Raw genomic sequence first — 20,041 nt, 5'->3', positions numbered from 1 at the left:
CCTCATGGCTCCAGTGTCAGGTTTGGCTGAGGTACTGGAGAGGGTGGGGGTCTTTGCATGTGTCCTCTCTTCAGTGCTCAGTGTGACTGAAGGCCTGGACAGAAGTCAATAGGTTCTACCTCTCAGTAGTACTAGAGTGTGACTTAGGACAGCATGTTCTCCCTCCAAGTAGCTGTGTTAGGTTGGCTGAGGGACTGCAGTAAACTCTTAAATGCTTTCTCTCAGCTGTGTGGATGAGGGACTGCAAATACTTGTTCTCTCTAGTATTGAATTGGAGCTGAGGGACTAAAATTAGGTCAACCAGAATTTCCTCACTCCATTGCCAAAGTCCTGCAGAGGCCCTGGGGAGAGGCCAGCTTGTGCTTCCTCTCATTAGCATCGGGTAAGGCTGAGGGACTGGAGGGCAGTGAGAGTGTAATTCCTCTCACCAGTTTTTGGTATGGCAGAGAGACTGGAGTGAGGCCAGCACGTGCCTCCTCACACCAGCACCAGGTGTGACTGAGGGACTGGAGTGAGGCCAGCACGTGCCTCCTCACACCCGCACCGGGCATGGCTGAGGGACTGGATTGAAGTCAGTGTGCACTTCCTCTCACTAGTGCCTGAATTTGCCTGAGGGACTGGAGGGAGGTGAGTGGCTCCTTTCTCTGAGCAGAATTGGCGTGCAGCAGTTGAAAACTATGGCAGTCGTTTTTTTCAGAGCTCCCTGTTATTCTACCCTTTCATTGTCCTGGACTGTTTGAGTTTTTACTTATGTATCTTATTTTACACACTTCATTTTGAGTTCACTGTATGATTCTGTGCTATCACTGCATGGGGCTGTTCTTGAGGTCTCTCCTGAGGCTCTTCCTTCACTTACAAATCAGTTCTCTTTATGATTTGGTACTCTCACTGCATGGAGCTGCTTTGGATATCACACTGGTGTGTATCTTTCACTTTCTTCTCCTCACTGACCCCTATGATTCTGTACTTTTCCTTCATAGGGCTGTTTTTGATGTCTCACTCGTGTATTGTCCTTCAATTTCTTTATTTAGGTGCACTCTATGATTCTGTACTTTCACTGCCAATTTTTCATGTCTTACATGGGAACAGCTTCTTTTACTTCCATCTTCTCAGTGTGCCCGCTGAGTCAATACTTTTACTGCCCAGGGTGGTTTTTGAGGTCTCACTTGTATGGGATCTTCTTCAACTCTCTTCTCCTCAGTGAACACAAACATGTACTTTCCCTTTCTCCTCAGTGCACCCTATCATTTGATACTTTCACCTTCTGAGACTATGTTTGACTCGTGTGGGATCTTTTCCTACTTTCTGCTCCTCAGTGCACTCTATCATTCTGTACTTTCACTTTCTGGGGCTATCTTTGAGGTCTCACTTGTGTGCATCTTTTTTTATTTCCATCTTCTTATTGCCCCCTTTGATTCTGCACTTTCACTGCCTGGGCCGGTTTTGAGATCTTACTCGTGTGAGATCTTCTTTCACTTTCTCCTCAGTGCACCCTGTCATTCGGTACTTTCATTTTCTGAGACTGTGTTTGATTCTTGTGGGCTCTCCTCCCACTTTATTCTCCTCAGTGCACCCTATTATCCTATACTTTCACATTCTTTGGTGTTTTTTGAGGTCTCACTTTTGTGCGTCTACTCTTAGTTCCCCGTTCTCAGTGCACCAAGTGGGTCAGCACTTTCACTGCTTGGAGTGGTTTGTGAGGACTCCCTCATGTGTATCTTATTTCACTTTCTTGTCCTCAATGCACCCTCTCATTCAGGACTTCCAGTCTCTGGGGCGGTGTTTAAGCTGTGTTTGAGCTCTCACTCATGTGCATCTTCTTTTATTTCCGTCTTCTCAGTGTCCTCTTTGACTCTGCACTTTTATTGCCTGGGGCTGTTTTTGATGTTTCACCGGTGTGTATTTTCTTCTTTTCAGGGCCCCCCAGGGAGTCCAGGGCTCAAGGGAGAGTCTGGAGACTTTGGTCCTCAGGTAAGAAGTTGATTCTCTGAATGTGAGTTCACATAGAGGTCTTTCTGATGCCCTTGTGGAAAGAAGGTGTGCACCGCTCACCCCTTCTCACCGAATCCCGGCAGGCGCTGGGCCTCACCGGCTCTGTCTGCCCATCTGTTTGCTTACACGTATAGCCGTTTTAACTGAAGACTCCCAAGGTTCATGTGTACTTACCTCAGGGATGTGAACTGACTGCCTCATCTTCTGTCTCCTTAGGGTCCTCGTGGTCCACAGGGCCTGTCTGGCCCTCCTGGAAAGGCCGGCAGGAGGGTGAGTGCCTGCACTATATATTGTGTGTGTATTTGTATGTCTGTGTGTCATGCGTTGTGAGTAACTGCGTGTGTACATGTGTGTGCCAAGGTGTGTGTTTTAATGTTTACATCCTCTGCGACTGTACTGACAGATCTCCATATTGTCTTCTACAGGGTCGTGCTGGAGCAGATGGGGCCAGGGGCATACCTGGCGAGTTTGGAACCAAGGTAGTGGAATAGTGTCAGAATGACTTGCATTGTCTTCATCCTTTCTGAGGTCACTTCCTCACTCAATGATGTCACTTCCTCAGTCTAAGGGGTCACTAACACACTCTGAAAACTCACTACTTGGCTCCCTCATTTTACTAGTTGACTCTATAAATTCACTTAATTCCTGTGACATCATCACTCACTCTGTGGCGTTGATTCCTCACTCTGGGCAGCTTCTTCCTTCTATGATGTCACTCCCCTGCTCCCTTTGATCACCCTCCTTTTCAATCTGTGATGTCACTCCCTCATAACCTTCCTCTGTAAACTCACTTCCTGACTCCATGACCTCAGTTACTGCCACACTCTTTGATGTTACTTGTTTAGTCTGATGCTGCCTCCTGGCTCATTTGCATACTTTCCTGAATCTGCGGCCTCAGTTCTCTATCTCTGATGTCACTTCTTCATTCTATGATATCATGCCCTCACCCTTTGACATCACTTCCTAATGGGTCTATGATGCCGTCTGAGTCCCGCAAGGTCAATTTTCACTCGATATGTACTTTCTTTACTATATATAACTAAATCATGATTCGACGTGCCCTTTTGAGTTTAAGATGCCGATTTCACTCTCTGATGTTGCTTCTGGTCTTCACTCTTTTTCATCACTTCTTCACTCTGTGATGTTACATTGGATGAGGGTACAGCCCCTCTTTATTAACGTCACATCTTCCCTGGACGAGGTCACTTCTTTGCTACACGAGTCAGGGCTTCACTTGATTGTGGAACGTTTTCACCTTTTCACTTGCGGCATGACATCCTCCCTCTATAGTGATACATCCTCAATATACTTTATTATTTCAGCTGTCACTGACTTCCCCCCTCACTGCATTAAGCACATCTTCATTTCAGGAGGCCCCTTTCCCCTTCTATAAGCGCCATCTCTTCCCTCTATGGTTCACTTCATCACCCTATCAGGTCAGATTCTGCCTCTATGGTGTCACCTATTTCCTGATTTACACCACTTCCTCACTCAGTGACGCCACCTTTTCGTTCTGAGAGGTCACTTCCCCACTCTATTAATGTCATATCCTGCCTTTGTGACGTCAGTGTTTCACTCTCTTTGACATCAGTTGCTCATCTGTGGCATTCTTTCCCTACTTTTAAGGGCCACTTCCTCACTACATGATGTCACTTCCTCGTTCTATAAAATCAGTTCACTTCCTCGCAGTACCATGACACTTTTTCACTTCAGCTAGGATAGCTTGATTTGGTGAGCAAAAACACACGATGGATTTAGGCCCAGATCTCTGTACTGGGGTGAATATATGACATTGTTCTGCATTCTGTCCATCAACTGTTGTTTTTGCATTTGTCACCCCGAGTGGGAAGGGTATGCCCAGACGTGGGTCCTGTGCTCTCCATGCCACTGGAATCAAGCTATCCTGGCTGAAGAGGGGTGAAACCCTGAAACCGGTCCTAGGATGCTTGTTTCCAGTCCAGGGAGGATCTGTCTTGGCAGTTCAGGCTGGACTGTTCCCATGAGGCACTGGGTCAAAACCGATTTGAATATGGCTGGGTTCGAACTGGAACGGCATGGTGAGCAAAAAAACAATGGATTTAGGCCCAGATCTCTGTACTGGGGTGAATGTATGACATTGTTCTGCATTCTGTCCATCAACTGTTGTTTTTGCATTTTTCACCCCGAGTGGGAAGGGTATGCCCAGACGTGGGTCCCGTGCTCTCCATGCTACTGGACTCAAGCTATCCTGGCTGAAGAGGGGTGAAACCCTGAAACCGGTCCTAGGATGCTTGTTTCCAGTCCAGGGAGGACCTGGCTTGGCAGTTTGGGCTGGACTGTTCCCATGAGGCACAGGGTCAAAACTGATTTGCATATATCAAGCTATCCTGGCTGAAGAGGGGTGAAACCCCGAAACCGGTTCTAGAATGCTTGTTTCCAGTTCAGGGAGGACCTGGCTTGGCAGTTCGGGCTGAACTGTTCCCATGAGGCACAGGTCAAGACTGATTTGCTTACGGCTGGGTTCAAACTGGAACAGCATGGTGAACAAAAAAACGATGGATTTAGGCCCAGATCTCTGTACTGGGGTGAATGTATGACATTGTTCTGCATCTGTCCATCAACTGTTGTTTTTGCATTTGGAACCTCCTGTGGGGCGGAAATATAGGAACTGCCAAGTAGGCGTCTTTTAAATCGAGGCGCACCTTCCAATCCCCCTCTAAGAGTAGATCCCGAAGTAAGTGTATGCCCTCCATCTTGAAGTGGCGATACACAACCCAAGAGTTGAACTCTTTTAGATTTAACACCAGACAATAACCCAGATCTTTTTTGGGTACGAGGAAAACCGTGCTGGTGAATCCATGTTCATGTGGCGTAGTTCGCACAATAGCCCCTATCTGCATCAGAGATGCTACTTCATCGTCTAGGAAAGACCTCTCTACATGGGTAAAATGTAGCGAATGTGGAGTGCGTGTCTGTCGGGGAGTGTCGTAAAAATTATCTGAAAACCTTGAACCGTCTGTAGTATCCAAGGGTCGCCCATCAGGGTTCTCCACCTGTGAGCAACCCCAGGAATCCGACCCCCCACCTTGACATCTCCCCCTGAATTAAATTTACCTGAATAGGAAGTGTCTCTGTCACTGCTGTGACCTCTGTATCCTCCTTTCTGGCCTCTGCCTCTACCCCCACGATTTCTGGTAGGATAAAAGTTGAAAAGTTGGATTGGTCGGAGCTCCCACGTCCTCGCTGCTCTGTGCCTCTTGAGGTCTGATTGAAACCACGGCCGGCCGCTCGACCCCTGGAGCGTCCGGCCCTGGTAAAAAGGCCAGCGTGGAAGACCTTCTTGATGTTGCTCTGGACTTTGTCAAGGGCTGAAAAAGTGGAGACGTATTTCCCTAGTTCCTTAACGAACTTATCTCCGAACAGTAAACCGTTCACCATGATACCTGCCTCTGTTGAGGCCATGTCTTCCAGTTGCGGATCAATGCGCATAAGGAAAGAACGCCGCCGTTCCGTAGACATGGCACAATTGGCATTACCTAAAAAGCAGAGAGCCCTCTGCGCCCATTCTAGGATCTCTGTCGCATCTAGAGGCGTGTTGGATTCTTTGGCTTGCACTGCCGCGTCCAAGATGTTTGTGAGGGGCCCACACACGTCGCAGAGTTTATCCTGACAGCCCCTCCATGCCATGTCCAACCCTTTCTTGGTTTCCTTGAAGAATTTCTTGAGGAATGTGGCCATGTTGTGGTCCAGCTCTGGAGTTACTGTCACCTTGCCTAAGAGGGCTGGCCTGGGGCATTCGGACCTTAGAACAGCGCGAACCTCGCACTCAAATCCCTGCCGTAGATTGCCTTGGACATAGTGTGCCACCTCTACACATGGCACCCATTCGGTGGACCTTGGGTGTACAATATTATTTGGGTTGAACAGCAAGTTCTTGCTGGGAGGGAGGGTGCTCTCTGGCTGCGTCTTGCGCTTCTTCGGTGCCTTCCTATGCGCCTCCGATTGGTCAGAGTCAGAAGTGTCTGGGAGTGATGAGGAGGAGTCATCATCATCCCTGTGATATGTCAGGGATGCGCTAGACGCCGGACGAGAACTCCCATAGCCACCATGGTCATTAAGGACATTAGCTGCCATCTTGGCAAGTACTTCGGATGAATGATGATGTGACAGTCCGCCATGGGAAGCTTTAAATTTACGCTTGCCATAGTTCTGCAGGGGCTGCGTATATGGCTTTAAGGCTTTAACCAATGCCTTGTTTACTGAACCCTGGACGTGGGAATTGAGGGCTTCCACTAAGTGTTCCTCCAACTGGTGCTCATAGGGCACCTCATCATATTCCACATCATCTGCATATTCTGCCCACTGGTCTGCCTCCTCGGCGTAGTACGCCATCTGTTCAAAATTAGGAGGGAGGAGGAACTTCAGGGGGGGGGGAACAACCCAGGGGTGTCACTGATAGCCAAGTAACCCTAGAAGACCAAACTACCAAAAACCTGCTTCAGTGCAAAATAATAATAATTGTGGAGGGAGCCACCCCTATTCCCCCTAAGGCAGTGCCTTACTACACTTTTGCGCCCCGTCGGGCGTTCAAGGGACTGAGGGTAGAGGCAGAAGCAGTCCGGGACACGCGAAAACCCGATCGCAATGAAATGTCCGATGCGGGCGTTCGTGTGGACTGCCCCCTCAAGCGCTCCCGCTCCACGAAATCGGAGTTGTCAGCGAGCGCCGGAGCGCGAAATAAATAGAATACCAAGCGCGCGACACATGCGCTGAAATGCCTGAAATCACTGCCGTTAACCACAATAACACCACAACACAATCAATAGAGAAATCGGAAATCACTTAACTCGCTGCTGCAGCAGCAAAGAAAGAGGAAGTGATGTGCTCATTACGAACTATATACACTAATGGACTGATAGCGATTGGTGCATACTATGGAGAGGGTTGTACTTCCGGGGTATGCTGAGTTTAAAGTTGTTTATTGGCTGCTGTGTTTTGCAGTAAAGCAAAGAGAAGCATAATCTGAGCCTCCGTGGACTGACATAGAATGGTGAGCACTTGAGGGAGGGCTCACCCCCGCTGTGAGAGTTATCACGAGCGTATTTACACCTAATATTCAGGGTTAGGGACCTGTGTTCAGTATTGTAAGACAGCAGCAGCTCACTGATATTACTGCAAATAATCCCTGTGACACCCGTCCATTACTAATATGTGAGGTCCCGTTTTGATCTAAAAGAAACTTTTTAATGGATGCTGCATGAAACATTAACACAACATTTATCTGCAAAATGTCTGTTTTAGACTCTCACCCATCACCCACATTAAAATGGAAAGAAAAGGATATTGAAAAAAATCTGTTTAAGAATTATTAAAGGGTATCGGGGCAAGACTCTCTACAGAGCTGAGCAGTCTGTATCAGGGGCCCCCCTGAAAGGCTGGGGCCCTGGGCCAGAGCCCACTTTGCCAATCCCTTAAAACGTCTCTGTTTATAAACCCTTTCAGTCAGTGCTTTAAATGGGCCGGTACAGAGTAAAAGCACTTTTTTATTTTGAGAGCGAGAGTACCAGCACTTCTCAAGAGCGACGTAATACTTTTAATTGGAGAGTACAGGCACTTCTCAGAAACAAGCAGGTACTCTGCTACAGAGTACCTGCACTTCTATTTTTCCATTTCAAGCACTGTTTTCGGTACACAATGGATGCTTCCCAGTGTACGGACTCCGTGCATTTACACTAAGCTGGAACCTACACTGGGCGCAGAGTTTGGCTTTAGAAAGAGCCACGTGTAGTCCTGTCACAAATTCTCTATTTGCACTCTGGTGATAACACCAGAGAGAGGCGGGTGGCTCAGCTTGAGAAGGGTGCACGTCAGTGACTGGACCTCTGCCCATCAATGGATCCGTGACTCTGTTACACCAGGTTCCTTCAGTCTAGATCATGATTGTTCGTAGTGGGTCTGTTCGCTCTCCCTTTATATGTCTCTCTCTTGGTCTCTCTCGCTCTCTTTGTTTGTCTCTATGTCTTCCCATCTCTCTCTCTCTGTTTCTCTCTCGCTCTCTATATGTCTCTCTCTCCCTAGCCCTCTCTATGTCTCACTCTCTTTTTCTCTCTTTCTCTCTGTCTTTCTCACTATGTGTCCCTCTCTCTCTGTCTGTCTGTCTCTCTCTCTCTCTCTCTCTCTGCCTTTCTCTATCTCTCTCTCTCTCTCTTTAAGTCTCTCTCTCTCTGTTTCTCTCTCTCTCTCTCAATGTCTCTCTCCCTCTCTCTGTTTCTCCCTATGCCTCTCTCTATTTCTCTCTCTCTTTCTTTCTCTCCTTATCTGTCTCTGTCTCTCTCTCTCTCTCTATATATATATATATATATATATATGGCTCCCTCTCTCCCTCTCCGTGTCTCTTGTCTTTCTCTCTCTACGTCCCTCTCCCTCTTTCTCTATGTCTCTCTCGCTACGTCTCTCCCTCTCTGTAGCTCTCTCTATGTCTCTCTCTCCCTCACTTTTTCTCTCTCTGTCTGTTTCTCTCTCTCTGTCTCTCTTTCTCTCTCTCTGTCTCTTTCTCACATATCGATTGTGCATTCTCCCCACAGGGAGATCGTGGCTTCGACGGACTGCCAGGCCTTCCGGGGGACAAGGGACACCGGGTAAGTGTTTTGAGTCGCGCTTCTTCTGTAGACTTCAGTGTGTACAGTGAGCTGCCCTCCTTCTGTAGAGTTCAATGCTATTACTTCTATGTTGTATGTTGCTCCATGCTATCGCACTGTTATTCCTTCTATGTCACGTCACTCCACGCTATCTCAATGTTATTACTGCTATGTTGTATGTCACTCCATGCTAGCACACTGTTATTCAATCTGTTTCACATGTTGCTCCACGCTATCTCAATGTAATTACTTTCATGTTGTATGTCGCTCCCTGCTATCGCACTGTTATTCCTTCTATGTCACGTGTCTCTTCATGCTATCTCAATGTTATTACTTCTATGTTGTATGTCGCTCCATGCTATCTCAGTGTTACTCCTTCTATGTTGTATGTTGCTCTATTCTATCTCAATGTTAATCCTTCATGTTGTATGTCGCTTCATGCTATCTCAGTGTTATTACTTCTATGTTACATGTTGCTCCATGCTATCTCAATGCTATTACTTTTATGTTGTATGTCGCTCCTTGCTATCTCAGTGTTATTCCTGCTATGTTGTATATCGCTTCATGCTATCTCAGTGTTATTCCTTCTATGTTGTATATCGCTTCATGCTATCTCAGTGTTATTACTTCTATGTTGCATGTTGCTCCATGCTATCTCAGTGTTATTACTTCCATGTTGTATATCGCTTCATGCTATCTCAGTGTTATTACTTCTATGTTGCATGTTGCTCCGTGCTATCTCAGTGTTATTACTTCTATGTTGCATGTTGTTCCATGCTATCTCAGTGTTATTACTTCTATGTTTGTGTCATTCCATGTAATCTCAGTGTTGCTCCTTGCATGTTGTGGCACACATGGTTCTATGTTATCTGAATGGCAGTTTCTGTATGGCAAGCATGGTTCTGTGTTATCTGAATGATATGTTCTGTGCGGCACGCGTGGTGTTCTGTGTTATCTAAATGATATGTTCTGTAAGGGTCGCATGGTCGTATGCTGTCTGAATGATATGTTCGGTATGGGTTGAATGGTTCTCAGTTATCTGCATAATCCGGGTCTGGTGGCTTAGTGGACTAATGCATCCACTGCAGGGGCCTGTGTTTGACCTCATGGTCACAGGTTCAAATCCCGGCAGGTCCACTCAGCCTTTCATCTATTTAAGGTCGATAAAATGAGTACCATTGAGTTGGGTAACAATAAACATCTGTTATTCAGCGCATTGAGACCCCTGGGTGATAAGTGCGCTTTACAAATACAAGTGTTATGTTATGTTAGAATATTCTATGCACATCACACATGGTTCTGTGTTATCTGAATGATATGTTCTGTTTGGAATGCATGGTTCTGTGTTATCTGAATGATATGTTCTGTTTGGAATGCATGGTTCTGTGTTATCTGAATGATATGTTCTGTTTGGAATGCATGGTTCTGTGTTATCTGAATGATATGCTCTTTATGGCACACATGGTTCTATGTTATCTGAATGATATGTTCTGTATGGCATGCATGCTATTCCATGTTATCTAAATTATATGGTCTGTAAAGCATGCATGTTTCAATGTAATCAGCATGATATTCTCTGTATGGCACACAAGGTTCTGTGTTATTTGAATGGTATGTTCTGAATGGCATGCATGATTGTATGTTATCTGTATGATATCTTCTACATGGCACGCATGGTTCTATGTTATCTGAATGATATGTTCTGTATGGCACGCATGTTATTTGAATGATATGTTCTGTATGGCAGGCAAAGTTTAATGCTATCTGAATGATATGTTATTTATGGCACGCGTGGTTCTATGTTATCTTCATGATGCTCTATTAATGGCACACATGGTTCTATGTTATCTCAATGATACGTTCTATTTAAAACGCATGGTCTGTGTTATCTGAATGACATATTCTGTATGGCATGTATGGTTCTATGGTATCTGAATGGTATGGCACACATGGTTCTTTTATCTGAATGCTATGTTCTGAATGGGACGCATGGTTCTATGTCATCTGAATGATATGTTCTGTGTGTCACACAGGGTTCTGTGTTATCTGAATGATATGTTCTGTCTGGCATACGTGGTTCTGTGATATCTGAATGATATGCTCTGTATGCCACGCATGGTTCTTTTATCTGAATGCTATGTTCTGAATGGCACGCATGGTTCTGTGTCATCTGAATGATATGTTCTGCGTGGCACACAGGGTTCTGTGTTATCTGAATGATATGTTCTTTTTGGCATACATGGTTCTGTGATATCTGAACGATATGCTCTGTATGCCACGCATGGTTCTTTTATCTGAATGCTGTGTTCCATATGGCACGCATGGTTCTGTGTCATCTGAATGATATGTTCTGTTTGGCATACATGGTTCTGTGATATCTGAACGATATGCTCTGTATACCACGCATGGTTCTTTTATCTGAATGCTATGTTCTGAATGGCACACAAGGTTCTGTGTTATCTGAATGGTATGTTCTGTTTGGCATGCGTGGTTCGGTGATATCTGAATGATATGCTCTGTATGCCATGCATGGTTCTTTTATCTGAATTCTGTGTTTTGAATGGCACGAATGGTTCTGTGTCATCTGAATGATAAGTTCTGCGTGGCACACAGGGTTCTGTGTTATCTGAATGGTATGTTCTGTTTGGCATACATGGTTCTGTGATATCTGAATGATATGCTCTGTATGCCACGCATGGTTCTTTTATCTGAATGCTATGTTCTGAATGGCACGCATGGTTCTGTGTCATCTGAATGATATGTTCTGCGTGGCACACAGGGTTCTGTGATATCTAAACGATATGTTCTGTATGGCGCGCATGGATCTGTGTCATCTGAATGATATGTTCTGCATTGCACGCATGGTTCTGTGTTATCTGAAGGATATGTTCTGTTTGGCATACATGGTTCTGTGATATCTGAACGATATGTTCTGTATGGCACGCATGGTTCTGTGTCATCTGAATGATATGTTCTGCATTGCACGCATGGTTCTGTGTTATCTGAATGATATGTTCTGTTTGGCATACATGGTTCTGTGATATCTGAACGATATGTTCTGTATGACACGCATGGTTCTGTGTCATCTGAATGATATGTTCTGTATTGCACACATGGTTCTGTGTCATCTGAATGATATGTTCTGCATGGCACGCATGGTTCTGTGTTATCTGAAGGACATGTTCTGTTTGGCATACATGGTTCTGTGATATCTGAACGATATGCTCTGTATGGCATACATGGTTCTGTGTTATCTGAATGATATGTCCTGTATGGCACACATGATTCTGTGTCATCTGAATGATATGTTCTGCATTGCACGCATGGTTCTGTGTCATCTGAATGATATGTTCTGCATGGCACGCATGGTTCTGTGTCATCTGAATGATATGTTCTGCATGGCACGCATGGTTCTGCGTTATCTGAATGACATGTTCTGTTTGGCATACATGGTTCTGTGATATCTGAACGATATGTTCTGTAGGGCGTGCATGGTTCTATGTCATCTGAATGATATGTTCTGCATTGCACGCATGGTTCTGTGTTCTCTGAATGATATATTCTGTTTGGCATACATGGTTCTGTGATATCTGAACGATATGTTCTGTATGGCACGCATGGTTCTGTGTCATCTGAATGATATGTTCTACATTGCACGCACGGTTCTGTGTTATCTGAATGATATGTTCTGCTTGGCATACATGGTTCTGTGATATCTGAACGATATGTTCTGTATGACACACATGGTTCTGTGTCATCTGAATGATATGTTCTGTATTGCACGCATGGTTCTGTGTCATCTGAATGGCATGTTCTGTTTGGCATACATGGTTCTGTGATAGCTGAACGATATGCTCTGTATGGCACGCACGGTTCTGTGTCATCTGAATGATATGTTCTGTTTGGCATACATGGTTCTGTGATATCTGAACGATATGTTCTGTATGACACGCATGGTTCTGTGTCATCTGAATGATATGTTCTGCATTGCACGCTTGGTTCTGTGTCATCTGAATGATATGTTCTGCATGGCACGCATGGTTCTGTGTTATCTGAATGACATGTTCTGTTTGGCATACATGGTTCTCTGATATCTGAATGATATGCTCTGTATGGCATACATGGTTCTGTGTTATCTTAATGATATGTTCTGTATGGCACGCATGGTTCTGTGTCATCTGAATGATATGTTCTGCATTGCACACATGGTTCTGTGTCATCTAAATTTTATGTTCTGCATGGCACACATGGTTCTGTGTTATCTGAATGACATGTTCTGTTTGGCATACATGGTTCTGTGATATCTGAACGATATGCTCTGTATGGCATACATGATTCTGTGTTATCTTAATGATATGTTCTGTATGGCACGCATGGTTCTGTGTCATCTGAATGATATGTTCTGCATGGCACGCATGGTTCTGCGTTATCTGAATGACATGTTCTGTTTGGCATACATGGTTCTGTGATATCTGAACGATATGTTCTGTAGGGCGTGCATGGTTCTATGTCATCTGAATGATATGTTCTGCATTGCACGCATGGTTCTGTGTTCTCTGAATGATATATTCTGTTTGGCATACATGGTTCTGTGATATCTGAACGATATGTTCTGTATGGCACGCATGGTTCTGTGTCATCTGAATGATATGTTCTACATTGCACGCACGGTTCTGTGTTATCTGAATGATATGTTCTGCTTGGCATACATGGTTCTGTGATATCTGAACGATATGTTCTGTATGACACACATGGTTCTGTGTCATCTGAATGATATGTTCTGTATTGCACGCATGGTTCTGTGTCATCTGAATGATATGTTCTGCATGGCACACATGGTTCTGTGTCATCTGAGTGATATGTTCTGCATGGCACGCATGGTTCTGTGTTATCTGAATGGCATGTTCTGTTTGGCATACATGGTTCTGTGATAGCTGAACGATATGCTCTGTATGGCACGCACGGTTCTGTGTCATCTGAATGATATGTTCTGTTTGGCATACATGGTTCTGTGATATCTGAACGATATGTTCTGTATGACACGCATGGTTCTGTGTCATCTGAATGATATGTTCTGCATTGCACGCTTGGTTCTGTGTCATCTGAATGATATGTTCTGCATGGCACGCATGGTTCTGTGTTATCTGAATGACATGTTCTGTTTGGCATACATGGTTCTCTGATATCTGAATGATATGCTCTGTATGGCATACATGGTTCTGTGTTATCTTAATGATATGTTCTGTATGGCACGCATGGTTCTGTGTCATCTGAATGATATGTTCTGCATTGCACGCATGGTTCTGTGTCATCTAAATTTTATGTTCTGCATGGCACGCATGGTTCTGTGTTATCTGAATGACATGTTCTGTTTGGCATACATGGTTCTGTGATATCTGAACGATATGCTCTATATGGCATACATGATTCTGTGTTATCTTAATGATATGTTCTGTATGGCACGCATGGTTCTGTGTCATCTGAATGATATGTTCTGCATTGCACGCATGGTTCTGTGTCATCTAAATTTTATGTTCTGCATGGCACGCATGGTTCTGTGTTATCTGAATGACATGTTCTGTTTGGCACACATGGTTCTGTGTTATCTGAATGATATGTTCTGTATGGCACGCATGGTTCTGTGTCATCTGAATGATATGTTCTGCATGGCACGCATGGTTCTGTGTCATCTGAATGATATGTTCTGCGTGGCACGCATGGTTCTGTGTCATCTGAATGGTGTGTTTTGCATGGCACGCATGGTTCTGTGTTATCTGAATGAAATGTTCTGCATTGCATGCATGGTTCTGTGTTATCTGAATGGTATGTTCTGTTTGGCATACATGGTTCTGTGTTATCTGAATGGTATTTTCTGTGTATCATCTGTGTCACTCACTGGGCATAGCAATTGATTGGTTGCATTCTTGGGCGAGAGGGGGCGCTCACATCCAAGAGTGACACTGTGTTAACAGCTACAAGTAGACGCCTCCTGGAAAATGCGACCAATAAGGTCCAGCCTTGAGAGTCACTGAAGTATCTAATATCTTCTGGCACGAACCCTTCTCAGGGCCAGTGTCCACGGGAGTCTGTTCCACACTCGACTGTGGGAATCCCGCGCCCGCCTCCAGTACATGTTTCACTTGGTTTTCGCATTTCTGACAGGGGCCAGTCATATGCATATCAGCCTGGATCCTGAAGATCCAGTCGGAAGAGACCAGCTCACAGTATTGAGCCCCTCTGAATGGGAACACAAGCAGCTCCATACAGGGCTGTAGGGCCTCGTCCGATGCCTGGGGTAGCCCTTCGCACGTAGGACGTGTCTGACTGAGAAAAACAAAGCTGTGACCAGTGGATTGCCGCAGTTAATGTCAGCTACTGACAATTAATCTGCCCTGAGTCCAGTCCATTGTTTTGTGCTCACTGTACCACTTGAGGCCTTGCCCAGCCTTTTGCAAATCTGCCTTGGTCCTGCTCCAGCAGGGACCCAGTATAGTTTGAGCCTTTGCCCGACCCGTACTTACCAGAAGACACAAACTGAATCTAGCCAGGAGTAGTCAATGCTGAAGGCAAGTTTCAGGAACAACAGGAAAGCAGGGTCTGTGTTCAGGCACACTATACGCTTCTGTAAAAGGTAACAGTGAAGAAGCCGAAGCAGGCTATTGGGACACCATGATGGATTGGGCTGCATGCATGGGCCTACCGCCATGATGGCTTGGGTAAAGCACAATGCTCCCTAGCAAAGCAGGGTGCTCCATGGTGCCAGCTGCCATCACATGTTATCGTGCCCTCTAAATAGCCCTTACTTAAGCAACGCACACGTTCCACCACAAACTGTTCATGCTGCTCCGCCATCCGCCTCGCACCCCACACATGGCACTGCCACACAACTTCAGTCTCACACGCGGGCAGCAAAAACACAGAGGCGGCACAGGCCCACGGAAAGTGGCATCCTGCCAGCGCCTATATAGCAGGGAGAGCTTCTTGGCACCGTTACCAGGCGCTTGAGGTGTTTGTGAAGCACAAGAAAGGGAGAAGGGGAGGCAATGGGGCAAATGTCGGTGGGGCAGCCCTGGTGTGGCGAGTGCTTGTGGTTCCGGGCCAGCTGAATGTTGTCTTGTGGGTTCTGTGAGGGTCATGGCGTCTGAGGGGTGTTACGGAGGCTGTCTTTGCTTCTCTGATATTCAGGTGTTGTCTTCTGTTCTCTGGCTGGTTCTAGACTGAATGCTGCGCTCTGTTCTGTGCGTGGTTCTCTTACTTTCTGTGTTGTACCAGGGTATATTGTGTTTTCTGCCATCTATCTCGTCTGTATCTGTAACGTGTATGTATGTACATTTCCGCATGTAACGTACTTGGTTCTATTGTGAAGCGCTCTGACACCTTTGGGTAAAGTCCGCGCTATATAAAATTGCATTAAATAAATAAATAAAGCAATACAATATAACATAACAGTAACTTATAACATAACATAACGATAACTCACGCCATGACATAACAATTACTTATAACATAAAGTAAGATGTGTTTTTTGTTCGTCCTGAGGGGACCATGGTGCTCAAGAACAGATCCCCTCTGGGTGGTAATCCATGGTAACCGCGCGCCTTCCTGTCTTCTCTCACTGGGCCTTCTTCGTCACTTCCGAGGATGCTCAGAGGTGCCCTTGTTCAGTGCCCGCCTAGATAACCCCTCCCTCTCTCTTCCTAGGGTGAGACCGGTGCGCACGGACCCCCAGGCGGCCCCGGAGAGGACGGAGAGCGGGTGAGTCACTCACATCAATTCATATTGAGTGGAGTATTCGGGAAAGGTCAAGGGTCATGTGTGGGGCACATCCAAGTCCTCGTTAAAACTAAAAGCAAAGAGTTGAAGTGAGTGTGTGGCCGAGCGGGTCATGGTCTGTAATTACATGTGGTGTGTGCAGGGCGGACCCTGGGCGCTTGTGGGCCATTCCACGCTGGCTGCATCCATCTCTTCTTTATAGGAGGGGTGTTTGGGTTTGGAAATGTGCCTTGGGCCTTGTGTCTCGTTGTTATCTTGACTCCTCCCAGCTGCAGTAGTGCAGGCCTGGCACCGCACCGTGTAAGGGCCCTGGTGGGTAAGGTGGGGTTCCCTTACACAGGGCAGTGAACCAGAAGATGTACTGATTGGTTGCTGGGGGAGGGGGGGGGAGGGAGGGTGGGAGGTAAGGGGGGCACTCCGTGTCTAGCGCTAAGTATACTGCCAACGGCAGCAGGACCCTAGCGGACCCTAAGCGCTAGCGTTCTATCATACAGTGCCATCGGTAGGAGGACCCTAAACTAAACGCTAGTGTTCTGTCACCGTACAGTGCCATCTGCAATAGGACCTTAAGCCCAAGTGTTCTATCATACAGTGCCATTGGCAATAGGACCTTAAGCCCAAGTGTTCTATCATACAGTGCCATCTGCAATAGGACCTTAAGCCCAAGTGTTCTATCATACAGTGCCATCGGCTGGATAACCCTAAGCGCTAGTGTTCTATCATACAGTACCATCGGCAGAAGGACCCTAAGCGCTAGTGTTCTATCATACAGTGCCATCGGCAATAGGACATTAAGCCCAAGTGTTCTATCATACAGTGCCATCGGCAGGAGGACTCTAAGTGCTACTGTTCTATCATACAGTACCATCGGCAGAAGGACCCTAAGCGCTAGTGTTCTATCATACAGTGCCATCGGCAATAGGACCTTAAGGCCGAGTGTTCTATTATACAGTGCCATCGGCAGGAGGACCCTAAGTGCTAGTGTTCTATCATACAGTACCATCGGCTGAAGGACCCTAAGTACTAGTGTTCTATCATACAGTGCCATCGGCAATAGGACCTTAAGCCCAAGTGTTCTATCATACAGTGCCATCGGCACGAGGACCCTAAGTGCTAGTGTTCTATCATACAGTACCATCGGCTGAAGGACCCTAAGTACTAGTGTTCTATCATACAGTGCCATCGGCAATAGGACCTTAAGCCCAAGTGTTCTATCATACAGTGCCATCGGCTGGATAACCCTAAGCGCTAGTGTTCTATCATACAGTACCATCGGCAGAAGGACCCTAAGCGCTAGTGTTCTATCATACAGTGCCATCGGCAATAGGACCTTAAGCCCAAGTGTTCTATCATACAGTGCCAGCGGCACGAGGACCCTAAGTGCTAGTGTTCCATCATACAGTACCATCGGCTGAAGGACCCTAAGCGCTAGTGTTCTATCATACAGTGCCATCGGCAATAGGACCTTAAGCCCAAGTGTTCTATCATACAGTGCCATCGGCAGGAGGACCCTAAGTGCTAGTGTTCTATCATACAGTGCCATCGGCAGAAGGACCCTAAGCGCTAGTGTTCTATCATACAGTGCCATCGGCAATAGGACCTTAAGCCCAAGTGTTCTATCATACAGTGCCATCGGCAGGAGGACCCTAAACTAAGCGCTAGTGTTCTATCACCATACAGTGACATCGGTCGGAGGACCTTAAGCACTAGTGTTCTATCATACAGTACCATCGGCAGAAGGACCCTAAGCGCTAGTGTTCTATCATACAGTGCCATCGGCAATAGGACCTTAAGCCCAAGTGTTCTATCATACAGTGCCATCGGCACGAGGACCCTAAGTGCTAGTGTTCCATCATACAGTACCATCGGGTGAAGGACCCTAAGCGCTAGTGTTCTATCATACAGTGCCATCGACAATAGGACCTTAAGCCCAAGTGTTCTATCATACAGTGCAATCGGCAGGAGGACCCTAAGTGCTAGTGTTCTATCATACAGTGCCATCGGCAGAAGGACCCTAAGCGCTAGTGTTCTATCATACAGTGCCATCGGCAATAGGACCTTAAGCCCAAGTGTTCTATCATACAGTGCCATCGGTACGAGGACCTTAAACTAAGCGCTAGTGTTCTATCATACAGTACCATCGGCAATAGGACCTTAAGCCCAAGTGTTCTATCATACAGTGCCATTGCCAGGAGGACCCTAAGTGCTAGTGTTCTATCATACAGTACCATCGACAGAAGGACCCTAAGCGCTAGTGTTCTATCATACAGTGCCGTCGGCAGGAGGACCCTAAGCACTAGTGTTCTATCATACAGTGCCATCGGCAATGGGACCTTAAGCCCAAGTGTTCTATCATACAGTGCCATCGGCAGGAGGACCCTAAACTAAGCGCTAGTGTTCTATCACCATACAGTGCCATCGGTCGGAGGACCTTAAGCGCGAGTGTTCTATCATACAGTGCCATCGGTAGGAGGACCCTAAACTAAGCGCTAGTGTTCTATCATACAGTGCCATTGGTAGGAGGACCCTAAGCGTTAGTGTTCTATCATACAGGGCCATCGGCAGGAGGACCCTAAGCGCTAGTGTTCTATCATACAGTACTATTGGTAGGAGGACCCTAAGTGCTAGTGTTCTATCATAGAGTGCCATCGGCAATAGGACCTTAAGCCCAAGTGTTCTATCATACGGTGCCATCAGCAGGAAGACCCTAAACTAAGCGCTCATGTTCTATCACGTTACAGTATCATTGGCAAGAGGACTCTAAGCGCTGGTGTTCTATCATACAGTGCCATCGGTAGGAGGACCCTAAGGGCTAGTGTTTTACCATACAGTGCCATCGGCAGGAAAACCTTACGCGTTGGTGTTCTATTATACATTGCCATTGGCAGGAGGACCCTAAGCGCCAGTGTTCTATCATACAGTGCCGTCGGTAGGAAAACCCTACTCGCTAGTGTTCTATCATACAGTGCCATTGGCAGGAGTACCCTAAGCGCTAGTGTTCTATCATACAGTGCCATCGTCAGAAGGACCCTAACCGATAGTGTTCTATCACCATACAGTGCCATCGGCAAGAGGACCCTAAGCATTAGTGTTCTATCATACAGTGCCATCGGCTGGATGACCCTAAGCACTAGTGTTCTATCATACAGTGCCATCGGCAGGGGGACCCTAAGCGCTAGTGTTCTATCACCGCACAGTGCCATCGGAAAATGGAGCCTAAGCACTAGTGTTCTATCATACAGTGCCATCGGCAACAGGACCTTAAGCCCAAGTGTTCTATCATACAGTGCCGTCGGCAGGAGGACCCTAAGCACTAGTGTTCTATCATACAGTGCCATCGGCTGGATGACCCTAAGAGCTAGTGTTCTGTCATACAGTGCCATCGGCTGGATGACCCTAAGCGCTAGTGTTCTATCATACAGTGCCATCGGCAGGAGGACCCTAAGCACTATTGTTCTATCATACAGTGCCATCGGCTGGATGACCCTAAGAGCTAGTGTTCTGTCATACAGTGCCATCGGCTGGATGACCCTAAGTGCTAGTGTTCTATCATACAGTGCCGTCGGCAGGAGGACCCTAAGCACTAGTGTTCTATCATACAGTGCCATTGGCTGGATGACCCTAAGAGCTAGTTTCTGTCATACAGTGCCATCGGCTGG

At 46.3% G+C, this 20,041-nt stretch overlaps 1 protein-coding gene across 8 annotated transcripts in view; it reads left to right on the top strand.

Moving 5' to 3' along the window:
- The window catches only part of COL11A2 (collagen type XI alpha 2 chain), a 348,341-nt gene that overhangs the window by 156,321 nt on the left and 171,979 nt on the right, over positions 1-20,041 (top strand). For all 8 annotated transcript variants that reach the window (XM_085619742.1, XM_085619662.1, XM_085619350.1 and 5 more), the window contains 5 exons: positions 1,918-1,971; positions 2,209-2,262; positions 2,418-2,471; positions 8,556-8,609; positions 16,311-16,364. In XM_085619742.1, coding sequence (XP_085475868.1) covers positions 1,918-1,971; positions 2,209-2,262; positions 2,418-2,471; positions 8,556-8,609; positions 16,311-16,364 — 270 coding nt within the window. The remainder of the gene's footprint in view (positions 1-1,917; positions 1,972-2,208; positions 2,263-2,417; positions 2,472-8,555; positions 8,610-16,310; positions 16,365-20,041) is intronic.

The sequence above is a fragment of the Triturus cristatus genome, chromosome 1_1, assembly GCF_964204655.1.
Source record: "Triturus cristatus chromosome 1_1, aTriCri1.1, whole genome shotgun sequence".
NCBI classification, from domain to species: domain Eukaryota; kingdom Metazoa; phylum Chordata; class Amphibia; order Caudata; family Salamandridae; genus Triturus; species Triturus cristatus.
The sequence above is the reverse complement of the archived record's forward strand: the minus strand, read 5'-3'. Positions and strand labels throughout refer to the sequence as shown.